This window comes from Arachis hypogaea, chromosome 10, assembly GCF_003086295.3.
Source record: "Arachis hypogaea cultivar Tifrunner chromosome 10, arahy.Tifrunner.gnm2.J5K5, whole genome shotgun sequence".
NCBI lineage: Eukaryota > Viridiplantae > Streptophyta > Magnoliopsida > Fabales > Fabaceae > Arachis > Arachis hypogaea.
In genome coordinates this window covers 3,732,786-3,747,993 of record NC_092045.1, presented here as the reverse complement: position 1 = coordinate 3,747,993, position 15,208 = coordinate 3,732,786, and the positions used below count along the sequence as shown (strand labels likewise).

Genomic DNA, 15,208 nt, shown 5'->3' with positions numbered 1-15,208 from the left:
AGAGACGATTTTGACTATTAGCTCAATTAATAAATTTTATTTATTAAAAATAATTTAGTATTTATACTAGTCAAATAATCACAAAAAATACTCAAAATTACTTAACTCCAGAATTTCTCAACGTTTAATTAAGTTGTTAATTAACGTGGATGAGGTCTGTTTAATTTTCTTAACTAACAAACTTTGAGGAGTGGTGTAACATACATTATGAGGAGTGGTGTGACAAGTGACAACAATTTTATTTATTTAAAGGTTGCATTGAGAATATGCATGTATGATATGTTATCATCCCTTGAGCTTCTTAGCAATTCCAGCAAAGTACTTGCCCTGATGAAAAGCATGAGCCAATTCCAACTCAGTAGGTTGTCTGGAGCCATCTCCAGCAAATGTTCCAGCTCCATATGGAGATCCACCCATCACCTTCTCTAACTCATACATGCCTGCTCCAAGGGTGTATCCAGTGGGAACATAAATCATTCCATGGTGAACAAACTGAGTTATAGATGTCAACCTACACAAACAACAACAATGTTATTAACTTATTATTAGATGGTTACTTACATAAATACTTTTTTTTACGTGAATATGATAGTTAAGATGTTATCGCGTATTATATTAAACAATTTAGTCCGATATGACAAACTATTTAAAATTTCTTAGTTATATCTTGGTAGAGACTCACGGGGTAGTCTCTTGGCCACCTCCTTGAGCACCTGTGGAGGTAAAGAGGCCAGCAGGCTTTCCAGCGAGAGCCTGTGTGCGCCAAAGGCCGCCAGTTGCATCCAAGAAGGCTTTGAATTGGGAAGCCATCATTCCAAATCTTGTTGGAAAACCAAACAACAAACCATCCGCTTCAGTAAGCTGATTTGGTGTAATGATTGGGACATCACTATTCTTTGGAGGTGCTCTCATCTTGTCAAGCATCTCTTGAGACAATGTTTCAGCTACTTGCCAGAGTGTTGCTTCTACTCCTTCCACAGAATCAGCTCCCTTTTTTATCTCTTGAGCTAGCTTCTCCACATGACCGTACGTAGAATAGTACCTAAATGATAAAGTAGTTTAGTCGAACATGTCAAATTATCTAACAGTTCTCTATGATCATTTCACATGAAGATATTTTTATGAAAATAATCACTATTTAATCATATTCATTAATTCTAACTTGGGAAGGAATTAGGAGGATTATGATATAGTGAGTACTACTAATTAATAACAGCAAATTTAACAAGCTAAGCACTTCATATATATTGATACACCTCCTAAGAATTGAAACTTGTGCATCCTATGATCAGTATTATAGTGGAATCATTGCTTACACAATATAAACTTTAGTAGCCATTGATGATATATTTGCTCTGCTCTACTCTCTATAGTTGTTGTTTGTTAGAGTTCAATGACTAGATACCTCTTCTTATAGTGCCTATTAATATCTTTTTTATATGTAATAATCAAATGTTAACATCACTGTTGTTGTTATTATTGTCCTTCATATGATTAATTATTATAAATTTCAGATTTATCTTTTGATTAGTGCAAGTTGTTCTTAGAATTGCATCATAGTATCATACAAACGTCCATGTTCTTTGTCACCAGAAACAATTTATTTTTCTTGTTATATCACTATATAATTACACATTAAGTTAGTAAATTACTTCAAATTAGCCCCTTTTATCACCATGAATTTAACTATTATATATTGGTATTAAGCACATGAACTATTTACTGGACAGTTATTCGGTTTCAACTTTCAATATCTTGTTATGTACCCAAGTAGCTGCACCCTGCACTGCTAATTATATCTAACCTTTGAAAAATCCTTTTATTCAAACTCAACTAATCTTGGTTTTTTCTTCTAAATTAAAATAAATGTATAATATTAAATAGGGTAATCGGATACTAAATTAAATAATAACGATGGCGAAAGGCTGGGAAAAAAATTTCTTATATCCTGGGGCTTTTAAAATTTATATACTTGGTACGAACAACAATACTAATATATATACATCATTAACATTATATATAGACATCATTTGTGGTCCTAATTCCGTGTATTACGTATTTACGTACGGGAAAAAAATGTTATAAATTTAGGAAAATCGTTTTTCTAGGAGGGGGTGTGGGGAGTTGGGACCGGTCCATATTTGTATGAAAAAAAAAATAATGATTGATGAGAAACAACAAAAAATGTTAATAGAAAAATGACTAATAATTAAGGAGTTATATTAAAATTATCGACATAAATCTGAAAAAGCCAAAAGGTTTTATAAGTAAGTACTTCTATTTTATTCGTCCCAATTATTATGCTGACATTTTCTTTATTCAACTACACCATTGTTGAATACTTGAATTTGTATTAGTTTCATAATCATGTTTTAGTGACGTGAATTTTATATCTGCAATTACATCTGAACATAATAATTATAATTAATAATAAATTCCATTTGAAACTATTATTGATACAACTTTATGACATCATTTTGAATATGGAGTATATATTAGTATATATCTTTTGGATTTTAACTGATTTTACATAAGTTATTTTACTAAAGTTAGGAAATGTCTCTGAATTTAACAAAGACTTATGAAAATATTTATAAATTGTTTATTAAAGAAGTTTTTAATAATAGAATAAAAAATTTAAACATATATTTTCTTTTATATATTTTGAGTTTTTACTACTGTTTTGACTCTTGTCGATAATCATGACTATTATTATACATAATTTTATCATTTTGTGCTGCTAAATCGGAATGAATAATTCTTTGCAAAGAAAATTGTTTAATATTTTCTTTGTTAATGGATAATATTGTGGAACTTCAGACCATTCTTTGTGGAAAATATTCCAAACGAGTGTTAATTTATTATAAATCAACTTGCATCACTAGAATTTTCATGAAGAGTTTTTGAAGTCAAAATGGTCAAAAAAAAAAGCAAAGATCTAGTTGAATACAATAATTATCAATTTGCTAGATATTGCTAGAAGCTAACATATTGGAAGCTTGAAGATTTTTGAAGAACATTCAAGAGAATAGTACAATTACAATATTCTACAACATTAAAGAAATTCAAAATCAAATTGAATTGAAATTGAAGACCAAGCAACTTAAATTAGAAGATTATAGAAACTACATAAATATAAGTTGAAGGAAGATTCATGAAGACAACTCATAGCATGGTAGTCATTACAAAATTGATTTGTGATTCATAAATTATTATTTTAGTAGGAAGCATTGCCTATATAAAGGCACATATGCCTTGTGTATTGTATGTGTGTTCCATAAATGAAATTGAATATGTTTTGAAATATTAGAAATTCTCTCCATGTTTTGAAATATTAGAAATTCTCTCCTTAGTATTATGAGTGTTAGTGAGTTTGAGAGATGAAAAATATGATAGCATCATTTATATGAGTGAGTGATCCTAGGGCCAATTGAAGTGTGGGTATTATATTTACATTTGGTATCAGAGCTGGTTAATCCAGCGCCTGGTGTTTCAGAGTTTGTGAGATGTGAGAGAGTTCTCACATAGTTGTTTATTCATAGAGTCGGTATGGCAAACACTTTCAATATTGTGTGGTCCGGTCCCAAGTTAGATGGAAAACTTGATTATAGTTATTGGGAGACTTTGATGTCTACCCATTTGAAGGCCCAGAACCTGTGGAATTTCATTGAACCGGGTTTGCAAGAAGGAGCAGATGCTGCCCAACAGAGGAGAGATCAATTGGCACTATCTCAAATTCATCAAGGAGTATATTATAAGGTGTTTGGCAAAATAGCAAATGCCAAAAGTGCAAAGGAAGCATGGAACACGTTGAAGCTATCATACAAAGGCGTAGATAAAGCTCAGAAAGCAAAGCTACAGTCTTTAAGAAGAGAATATGAAAGGTACGAGATGTCGAGCTCAGAAACTGTTGAGCAATATTTTACTCGTATTACAGATCTTGTCAATAAGATGAGAGTCTATGGAGAAGATATGCCCGATAGCAAAGTGGTGGAGAAAATTCTTCGCACCATGCCAATGAAGTATGACCATGTGGTGACTACGATACTAGAGTCACACAATATGGATACCATGACGATTGTAGAGTTGCAAGGAACCATGGAAAGTCACATCAGTAGAATACTGGAGAAATCGAAAAAATCAATCGAGGAAGCCTTGAAAAGCCGAGTGAATTTCAACAACGTTGCAGAATCAAGCCGTACACAAGAAGGACGAGGTCGTGGTTTTAATTTTCAAAGTAGAGGTAGAGGAAGTTTCAGAGGAAGAGGTCGTGGCAATTACAGCCAAGGAAGAGGTGGAACGAATTTCAAGTCTGTCAACCGAGGAAGAGGTCGAGGCAATTTTTATCAAGAAAGAACCAATTTCAATTGCTTTCATTGTGGAAAGTATGGACATAAAGCAGCAGATTGCAGATTCAAAATGGTGAATAACAATCAAGCACACGTTGCAGAAAATCAGCATCAAAATACTGATGACAATCCGGGTACTCAGACTTTATTTTTTACAAGTAATTCATGTGCTGAAGATGAAAATATATGGTACTTGGATAATGCTTGCAGTAATCATATGTCTGGTAGAAAGGAGTTATTTTCTTCTCTAGATGACTCAGTTAAACTATTATTGAAGTTTGGTAATAGTACAAAGATCCCTATTGAAGGAAAAGGGAACATACCAATTAGATTGAAAGATGGTTCTCTGAGTTATATTTTTGATGTTTTTTATGCTCCTGAACTTGATTACAATTTACTGAGTATGGGGCAATTATCTGAGAAGGGATATAAGATGATAACTTATCATGGATATTGCACTGTATTTGACAACAATGGAAGGTTCATTGATAAAGCAAAGATGACTTCAAACAGAATGTTTCCATTAAAAATTCAACATGTTAATCATGTTTGCATGAGTTCTGTGATACTTGATGATAACTGGCTGTGGCATATACGGTTTGGGCACTTTCATTTTTCTGGCCTAAACTACCTGTCAAGAAAAAGACTTGTTTCTGGTCTATCACGGATTCATATTCCCAATTGTGTTTGTGAGATTTGTCAACTGGAAAAGAAGTACAGAGATCCATTTTCTACAGGAAAGTCTTGGAGAGCTAGAAGATTACTTGAAATTGTGCATTTAGATCTCTGTTCTGTAGAAGTTCCAAGTAATGGTGGTAGCAGGTACTTTATCACTTTTATTGATGATTTTAGTAGATATACATGGGTATACTTTTTGAAGCAAAAATCAAAAGCATGTGATGTCTTTAAGACATTCAAGGCGTTTGTTGAAAAACAAAGTGGCTGTAAAATCAAAATTCTCAGAAAAGACAGAGGAACAGAATATCTTGCATGTTCAGAATACTTTAAGCAACACGGAATTAACACCAACTAACAACTAGATACACTCCTCAACAAAATGGAGTTGTTGAAAGAAAGAATAGAACCATCATGGATATGGTCAGATGCATGCTCAAGTCAAAACAAATGCCTAAAGAGTTTTGGGCAGAAGCAGTCGCAACAGCAGTTCATATTTTAAATGGGTGTCCAACAAAGAGTGTTCGTGATAAAACTCCAGAGGAAGTTTGGAGTGGAAAGCGGCCTTCCATTCATCATTTCAGAATCTTTGGGTGTATCGCTTATGCCCATGTACCAGATCAATTAAGGAAGAAGTTAGATGACAAAGGCGAGAAGTGTATCTTTATTGGCTATAGCACAGACTCAAAAGCATATAAGTTGTACAATCCAGAAACAAAGAAAGTAATCATCAGCAGAGATGTGACATTTGACGAGAAAGCCATGTGGGACTGGGACACAAAGACAGAAAAGCATCCGATTGTAATTTCAAATACATGTGATGAAGAAGAAGAAAGACAATCGGACACAACCTAACAACCATAATCATCTAGAAGACCTCAAAGAGAGAGGAGACTACCTGCTAGATTAGCAGATTATGAAGTTGGCAATGACAACGATCCGTCCGATGAAGAAATCATAAATTTTGCTTTATTTTCAAATTGTGAGCCATTGAACTTTGAAGAAGCCTTTAAAGATAACAATTGGAAGAAAGCAATGGATGAGGAAATTCATGCCATTGAGAAAAATGACACATGGGAGCTGACAGATTTACCAGCAAATAAGAAGTCGATTGGAGTAAAGTGGATTTACAAGACTAAGTACAAACCCAATGGTGAAGTTGATCGTTTCAAAGCAAGAATAGTTGCCAAGGGATATAAACAAAAGCCAGGTATCGATTATTTTGAAGTATTTGCTCCTGTTGCTAGGTTAGACACTATTCGTATGATTATTTCACTCTCGGCTCAAAATAAGTGGAAGATACATCAAATAGATGTTAAGTCTGCATTTCTAAATGGCACTTTAGAAGAAGAAGTGTATGTTGAGCAACCTGCAGGATATGAAGTTTTTGGAAAAGAAAATAAAGTTTACAAATTGAAGAAAGCTTTGTACGGGTTAAAGCAAGCACCAAGAGCGTGGTACAAGAAGATTGATTCTTATTTTACTCAGAATGGTTTCAAAAGATGTCCATTTGAACATACTCTTTATATCAAGTTCGTTGAACCTGGAAATATCTTGATCGTGTGTCTTTATGTTGATGATTTAATCTTTACTGGCAACAATTTGAAGATAATTGCAGAATTCAGGGAGGCTATGATAAAGCACTTTGAAATGACAGATATGGGTTTGATATCCTACTTTCTTGGCATTGAAGTGGTTCAAAGAGATGATGGAATTTTCATTTCTCAGAAGAAATATGCAAATGATATTTTGAAGAAATTTTAAATGGAGCACTCAAAACCAGTTTTTACTCCAGTCGAAGAGAAGTTTAAATTGCTGAGAGAAGATAAAGGAGGAGCAGTAAATCTCACATACTACAAAAGCTTGATTGGAAGTCTAAGGTACTTGACTGCAACTAGACCAGATATTGTGTTTGGAGTTGGTTTGCTTAGCAGATTTATGGAGGAGCCTTGTACCAACCATTTGCAAGCGGCAAAGAGAATTCTTCGATATATTAAAGGTACTTTAAATGATGGAATTTATTATGAGAATACTAATGAAGTAAACCTTGTCGGTTACACTGATAGTGATAGTGATTGGGCCGGAGATATAGAAACAAGAAAAAGTACTTCAGGGTTTGTATTTCATCTTGGTTCTGGTGCAATTTCATGGTCGTCAAAGAAACAACCAGTAGTAGCACTATCTATAGCAGAAGCAGAATATATAGCAACAGCAAGTTGTGCAACACAAGAAGTTTGGCTAAGAAGAATTCTTGAGGAATTAAACGAGAAACAAAATACTCCAACAACAATATTTTGCGATAACAAGTCAGCTATTGCACTTTGCAAAAATCCAGTATTCCATGGAAGATCGAAGCATATTGATATTCGGGTTCATAAAATCAGAGAGTTGGTAAATGAAAAAGAAGTTGTGATCGAGTATTGTCCAACTGAAGAACAAGTTGCAGATATCTTTACAAAGCCATTGAAGACAGAGTTATTTTATAAATTGAAGAAGATGCTTGAAATGATTAATTCTGCAAGCTTGATTTAAGGGAGGCAATGTTAATTCATTATAAATCAACTTGCATCACTAGAATTTTCATGAAGAGTTTTTGAAGTCAAAATGGTCAAAGAAGAAGCAAAGTTCTAGTTGAATACAATCATTATCAATTTGCTAAATATTGCTAGAAGCTAACATATTGGAAGCTTGAAAATTTTTGAAGAACATTCAAGAAAATAGTACAATTAAAACATTCTACAACATTAAAGAAATTCAAAATCAAATTGAATTGAAATTGAAGACCAAGTAACCTAAATTGAAAGATTATAGAAACTACATAAATATAAGTTGAAGGAAGATTCATGAAGACAACTCATAGCATGGTAGTCATTACAAAATTGATTTGTGATTCATAAATTATTATTTTAGTAAGAAACATTGCCTATATAAAGACACATATGCCTTGTGTATTGTATGTGTGTTCCATAAATGAAATTGAATATATTTTAAAATATTAGAAATTCTCTCCTTAGTATTATGAGTGTAAGTGAGTTTGAAAGATAAAAAATATAATAACGTCATTTATACGAGTGAGTGATCCTAGGACCAATTGAAATATGAGTATTATACTTACAACGAGTAATTACATTGTAGGGAAGAGCATGATCTTCTCATATCTTCCTATGGCCCCAGAATTACGTAAACAAAAGCAAATGAACGATTATTATTTATCAATGGGTTTCATTTCATGATTCAATGCTTCATTCAAGTTTCGTCCAATGATATTCCAAAAAAAATATTTGTATACTAAAACTTAGCTATTAAAATTATTCATTATGTATTTATATGATACTTTATTTATTTAAATTATATGAATATTAAAACTATTAAATTATCTCAAAAATAAAATGATTACAATTTTATCCTTCCAACTTTTATATGTACAAATTTTAAAACCTGAAAAAGTAAAAATAAACCACGATTTACACAAAGGTAACTAATGCATAAATCATTGGTTCAAAAGGGGTTTTCATTGATTTACAAAAATATAGATAATACCAAGAAAAAACCACAATTTTTGACCAAAATTTGCTGCAACCTAAAATCATAAATCGCAGTTTATTTTCAGGTTTCACATTTTATTTCAAATTTTTAACATTAATTTAAATTTTAAAAATTAAAATTTCTCTAACTTCCTATCCACTTTATAATTAGTTATTATTTCATTCTTTTACGTTCCTTCTTTCTCTGTAATACAATTTTCTTCTTTCTTTTATTAGACTACAATATTTCAATTTGTATCTGCAAAAAAAAAAAATTCAAAGTCAGTGTATTTAGAAAAAAATTAATCCCTTACTTATTATACCTTTGATAAAATGTAAGATCTACTTTACAATTTTCAGTGATGAATGGTTAAATAAAATTACATACACAAATTATCCTTTTCAATTGTAACACATCTAAAATTATTAAATTATAAAAAAAATATTTTTGAAACACATCCAAAATCATAAATCTAAAATTTAAATTTAAACATTAAAAATAATTGTAACACATCTAAAATTATGAAGTTATACAGAAAATATTTTTGAAATACATCTAAAATCATAAATCTAAAATTTAAATTTAAACATTAAAAAATAATTGTAACACATCTAAAATTATGAAGTTATACAGAAAATATTTTTAAAATACTTCCAAAATACATTGCACATGAAAAAATAATTTAACATTGCAATATATATAAAAATCTCTTCAAGCCATTTTATTCGATTTTTTATTTAAAAAAAATAAAAAATTTGTAATGGTGTCAGAGACCCATCCAAACCTTAGGTAAGTTTTTGGCGTGGACGAACGGCGACGTTAATGCGAATGAACGGTGATGAGGAGGAGGAAGCCGGCGATAAAGATGAGTGTTGACGACGGAGAATGCGGCGTTGCATTGTGAATGAGCGTCGAGAAGGAGGAAGGCAGAGTCGAGGATGAGCGCGGAAGAGGAAGGTGGCGCGGATGAACGCCGGCGGAAGATGACTTCTCTGGGTTTTCGATGTGCGCCTCTGGATTTTTGACGCGAGACAAACGTGACTTCTCTCTTCTTTGAGTGTTTTGTACGAGTTTACTTAATAATTAGATGGTTTAAGGTTTATTTTAGAATTTTAAAATCAAAATTTTGAATTTTAAATAATTTGATTTTTAGATATGTATTTAAATTTTAGTTTTATTTAGTTTGTATTTTGAATGTGTATTTAATTTTAAAAAGATACTAAATCTATTCATAATTTTTAGATGTGTTTATTTTAATTTTTTTAAGTTATTATAATAAAAGTGAATATTGTACCATTTTTAAAGAATACCTAATTAAATTATTTTAGTATTTATAGTTTAAATAAATAAATTATTTATATTTATATGTAAATAAATATATTATTTAATTTATTTTATTTTTAATATATATTTTATACTAATAATTCATTTTAATAGCTAAGTTTTATAGATATATCATGATTGAATAATATTTAATTTTGTGTATGTGTTGATAAACCATAACCATTGTTTCTGCTTGAATTAAAATGTTTGTGGGTATATATCCCTACTAATACTATAGTGGCATTGTTTCTGCTTGATACCTTTCTCCCTCGTCTTCCCATGCTTCGCCACTCCTAAAAAATAATTCATTTTGCCTCCATAGTTTTCTGCCAAATATAAGATTAAGCTCTTTTAAAAGAAGAAAATTGATAAAATAAGAAATAAATATCTAAATACTCTTAAATTAAAATAACAAATTTTGCATATGACAAAAGTTATGAATTAAATAATAATTAATTTATTATTTTATTAATTTTTTCACTTAATTTTTTTTCGAAATATATGTTTTAGTTTGATTATTAGGTACTACTGTTCCAATTCCATTGGTCAGAGATTTGTGTAGAATCAACCCTGAGGCCTACTAACATAAATCATTTTCGCAGGCTTCAACTTTCATTATAACTTCTATCCACAAAATTTGATAATGTGAATTAGCTAGTAATACATAAATACTCTATACAAAATTGTATGGTAGCGTTTGTTTTACAGTACTGGAATAGAAACTGAGAGATTGAGACACAGTATCATGTTTCTTAATTCAGAGACTGGTACTAAAATTTATGTTTTTATCTTTAAAATTTCAGTATTTTAGTGTCTCCAAAATATAGAGACACAGGGGACTAATATTTTTAGAAACAGATACTGAAACTTTAATAACATTTTATACTTAAAATACTCTCATTTTAATTAATTAATTCCAATTTTATTTTTTGTACAAATTAAATTAGAGTTTTATTCTTGTTTCAATTTTTGTCTCTCACTTGACACCAAACAAAATACTAAAATTTATTTCAATCTCTGTCTCTTAGTCTCAATCTCAATCTTTCAATATCACACGATTTCTAGAGTTTAGAATGAACATTATCATAATATCATATGATAATTTTCTCGGTATGGGAAATTGGGAATGTGGTGAGAGGTTTCTTTTTTTTTGTCATAGAATGTGGTAAGAGGTTTCTGTAAACTTTTTTGTTTGCGACAGAGGATCCACTACATATGAGGTGCAAAACTTTACTGTATGGGCTTTTCACCATAAACTCCTTTAAAAAGTGTTGGGCTTCGAAGGATTTTCCATCACCTTGCAAAACACTAGCATCCCCCCCACGCCCAAAACAAGGAAAATAGAACTAAGGTCTATTTCCAAAAATAATAAATAAATAAAACTAAGGTCACCACCACAAGTTGAAAATTCCTTTAGTTAAACAATGAAAAATAATTATTCTGATCGTGTTGGAAATGCAAATTACTTGCCTCAACAAATGCATGCATTAGAGAGTCCACTAATCTACTTGAATTTCTTTTATCCATAAACCACACTCTAAAATACAAATATTTGGAAAGAAAATGAGAAAAAAAATGAGAAGGAAAATGTATTCAAATTTTTAAACCATAAGAGCAAGTTAAAACAGAAAAGAACGGTTTACTTCCTAATTTTTTGGAATTTAATTTCTCATAACAAATAATGATCATAAACAAATATCCGCTCATGAAATTTTAAAATATAATAAAATTTGAATTAAATTAAAATAGTTATATTTTTTAGTTTAAGAAAAATATTTAAAATTCATTAGAATTTATTATTTTTATCTATTATTTTTAATCATTAACTCAATTTTTTTGTTTAATAATTAAACAATATACTTTTAATTAATTTTTTTGTTTAATTGATAGTCAAAAACAATAAATTTTGATAAATTTTTTAATATTTTTTGTAGTTTAATTTTAATATACTGAAGTATAAAAAATATTTTTTTTTGTTAACGTGATGTTAAGTAATTAGATATATGTGTAAAATTATTTTACGAGATTGTATCAAAAGTACATTTTTATAGAAATTTAAATTTATTAGTCAGTTGCTAAGTATTAGAGTTTAGGGTTTAATTCTTACTTCTTCCTAAATAAATAACCGACAAGACCAAGCACTCCCTCATCTTGAAAGCCTTGAAATTTCTGGAAAACATGAGGACGAGCGAAGAGCTTTTCATGAGGCAGTAACCACTCTCGTTGGTGGTCACCATCACGATCACCACCTGAAACTGAAACTGAATCGGGATCAAGCAAGAGGAGCCAGCTTAGAATGACGAATTCTAACGAGGTAGAGAATCACAGAAACAGCGTCGTCGTCGCCACAAAACAAACGAAGAAGATCAACAGAGAGGAGAAAGGCAAGTCCTCCTCGATTTCCTCGTTCGTGTGCGAAATCTGCATTGTCACTAAAACCGAAGCGGAATCTTTCACCATAAGTGGTTGCACACACTCGTATTGTACGGATTGCGTGGTGAAGTACGTTTGTTCTAAGCTCGACGACAACGTGATCAATATCCGGTGTCCGGTGCCGCGGTGCCGTGGTCTATTGGAAACCAATGGTTGCCGCGAGATTCTGCCAAAGTCGGTATTGCATCGGTGGGAGAAGTCATTGCGTGAAGCTGCTGTTCTTGAGAGCGAGAGCAAGAGATTCCTGTATTCCCGCCCTAGGCAGATGTGCGTCACGTGCACGGATGAAGATAGAGTGATGATGAAGTTAGCGGAGAGGAACGGGTGGAAGAGGTGCCCAAAGTGCAGGTTCTACGTTGAGAAGAAACCTTTCACGTGCAATAGAATACTTTGCAGATGTGGACATGTCTTCTGCTACGGCTGTGGCGGTTCCACCTGTGAATTCTGTGTCACTGCTGAATTAAGCCGTCCCGCCTGCTGTCTTCTATCATCGACTATTGTTCTGTCAATTGTATTTGGATTTATCATTCTTTTTCTATGTTTGGATGAAGGTGGATACTACAATGAAGATGGCATAATTGTCTTCATATGAGTATATTTTTTTTGACCTTTAGACGATGGATTGTATGGTTAGATTTTGATATTTATAAAAGTGTTGTTTTTGTTTAAAGTGTGGCTAAATAAATAAACCACACTTTTAACCAAAGCATATTTATGAGAAGATATTTTAGCCATCTTCATTGTAGTATCCACCTTAGATGAAAATCATCGATGATATCTTTGACCTTAGCAACTCATGCAAGTATAAAACAAGTGATTTTAGTTACCTAAGCGATGTTATTTATTTAGATGAAGGTCATCAAGCAAATCTCTTTTAGAAGAGTATTAATTAAAAATTTATCATCTTAGATTTTCTTTTTCTTCTTAGTAGTTTTTTATTTTTGTATTTTTTTTAATTAATAATATTTTTTTATTTTCGTAAATGAAGATATAGATATTTCTTAAGTTTTGTTCAAATTTAACAATAAAAAAATATGTAATTGACCATGCTTTAATACATACAATACTTAGAGATAAAAGATATTTTATCTCTCTTATTACGAAAGAAATAAATGTAAATACGATTGTTGGTAGTGCAAAAATGATTGAAGATTCTGAAAGAACTACTATAATATTGCATAAAGGAACCAAATTTTTTATAAATAATGCATTATTATCAAGTAAGCCTCGTAAAAACTTATTATCTTTTAAAGATATCTGCCAAAACGGATATCATATAGAAACCGCAAGAGAAGAAAATAATGAATATCGTTATATTACAACTCTCTCTTCTGATTTGTATATACCACTATTAACAATGTGGAATCACATGCCATAATAAACCAGAAGTTTACAAATCTAGATCCAATCATGATGAGAAGAATCATCAAGAATTCATTTGATCATCATCTAAAGAAACATAAAATTTTTCAATTTAATGAATTCTCATGTGCTACTTATTCTCATGAAAAATTAGTTACAAGACCATCACAAGAAAAAATTGGGAGTGAATCTAGGGGTGTTCATGGATCGGATTGTATCCGTGATAAATATCCACATCCAATTCAAAAATTGCGGATACGATCTGATCCGCAGATTGATCGGATCGGATAGGATCCGATCCGCACCCTTTACGAATCGAATCGTGAATATCTGCTCTACATCCGCGGATCCACAGATCCGCACAATAATAATTAATAAATAAATAAATAAATATATGTTTGGTATTATATTTACTTGTTTGTATGGTTTAGTTAGTATTTATTATTCATATATTATATTATTTTATTTTTGTTATTTAGAAAAAGTTTGATTAAAAATATTTTAGGAATAAATAAGTTTAAAAGTGTGAAAGAAATATTTTTATTGATTTTTTTACATAAAAATATGATTAAAAAGAGAAGGTTCAATTATGCGGAAATATCCAATATCCGATCCGATCCGCGTACATTCCTAATTGAATCACCATCATTTCTTGAACGTATTCAAGGTGATATATGTGGGCTTATTCACCCCATGTGGACCGTTTAAATATTTCATGATTTTAATAGATGCATCTTTACGATGGTCCCATGTTTGTTTATTATCAACTTGCAACATGGCATTTGCGAGATTGCTAGCTCAAATAATTAAATTAAGAACTCATTTTTCAGTCTATGTTATAAAGATAATACGTCTTGATAATACTGGTAAATTTAGGTCCCAAGCATTTAATGATTATTGTGTGTCAACTAGAATTACGATAGAAGAATTTGTTGTTCATGTACACACTCAAAATGATCTAGCAGAATCATTAATTAAGCATCTTCAGTTAATAGCTAGACCATTACTTATGAGAACTAAGCTGCCTATTTCAGCGTGGGAGGCATGCTATTTTGCATGCTACAGTATTTATACACATTAGACCAACAAGTTATCTTAAATCCTTCCTATTACAACTGGCTTGTGGTCAAGAGTCAAATATTTCTTATCTTAGAATATTTGGATGTACGGTTTATGTTCTAATTGTTCTACCACAACGCATAAAGATGAAACCCAAAAGAAGATTGGGGATATATGTTAGTTATAAATCTCCGTCAATTATAAAATACCTTGAAACCACAACGAGTGATTTATTTAAGGAAAGATTTTTTTATTGTCACTTTGATGAAATAATTTTTCATAATTAAGAGGAGAAAATAAGCAGTTGAAAAAAAAGATTACTTGAAATACATTGTCATTATTCTATTTAGATCCCCGCATTAGACAATGTGAACTAGAAGTACAAAAGTTAATTTATATGCAAAATATTGTAAATCAATTGTCAGATGTATTTACTAACTTAAAAAGAGTAACTAAATAACACATTCCAATCGCAAATGCAC

At 31.1% G+C, this 15,208-nt stretch overlaps 3 protein-coding genes across 3 annotated transcripts; 2 read left to right on the top strand and 1 right to left on the bottom strand.

Moving 5' to 3' along the window:
- Nucleotides 1-87: 87 nt before the first annotated feature.
- On the bottom strand, nt 88-1,399 carry LOC112714713 (probable NAD(P)H dehydrogenase (quinone) FQR1-like 1). The gene is made up of 3 exons (XM_025766374.3): nt 1,317-1,399; nt 683-1,042; nt 88-511 (listed from the first exon to the last, which is right to left on the bottom strand). The coding sequence occupies exons 1-3, from the start codon at nt 1,337-1,339 to the stop codon at nt 286-288; spliced, it is 609 nt and encodes a 202-aa protein (XP_025622159.1). The 5' UTR covers nt 1,340-1,399; the 3' UTR covers nt 88-285.
- Nucleotides 1,400-3,268: 1,869 nt separating this feature from the next.
- On the top strand, nt 3,269-6,076 carry LOC140175793 (uncharacterized). Its single transcript, XM_072204451.1, has 2 exons — nt 3,269-4,483; nt 5,087-6,076. Exons 1-2 carry the CDS (start codon nt 3,550-3,552, stop codon nt 5,380-5,382), a joined length of 1,230 nt encoding a protein of 409 aa, XP_072060552.1. The 5' UTR covers nt 3,269-3,549; the 3' UTR covers nt 5,383-6,076.
- Nucleotides 6,077-12,168: 6,092 nt separating this feature from the next.
- Nucleotides 12,169-12,897, top strand: LOC112717180 (E3 ubiquitin-protein ligase RSL1-like). The gene has a single exon (XM_025769283.1). The coding sequence runs from the start codon at nt 12,169-12,171 to the stop codon at nt 12,895-12,897; it is 729 nt and encodes a 242-aa protein (XP_025625068.1).
- The last annotated feature ends 2,311 nt before the right edge of the window (nt 12,898-15,208 follow it).

What these genes read in the sequence shown, in the direction of transcription:
- LOC112717180 (XM_025769283.1), top strand. Translation starts at nt 12,169, where the DNA reads ATGACGAATTCTAACGAGGTAGAGAATCACAGAAACAGCGTCGTCGTC.
- LOC140175793 (XM_072204451.1), top strand. Translation starts at nt 3,550, where the DNA reads ATGGCAAACACTTTCAATATTGTGTGGTCCGGTCCCAAGTTAGATGGA. An exon ending in AAATACTGATGACAATCCGG is followed by an intron (nt 4,484 to 5,086) that starts GTACTCAGACTT and finishes CATTTTCTACAG; the next exon opens with GAAAGTCTTGGAGAGCTAGA.
- LOC112714713 (XM_025766374.3), bottom strand. Translation starts at nt 1,339, where the DNA reads ATGGCTACTAAAGTTTATATTGT. An exon ending in GCTACTAAAGTTTATATTGT is followed by an intron (nt 1,043 to 1,316) that starts GTAAGCAATGAT and finishes TTTATCATTTAG; the next exon opens with GTACTATTCTACGTACGGTC. An exon ending in GGTGGCCAAGAGACTACCCC is followed by an intron (nt 512 to 682) that starts GTGAGTCTCTAC and finishes TTGTTTGTGTAG; the next exon opens with GTTGACATCTATAACTCAGT.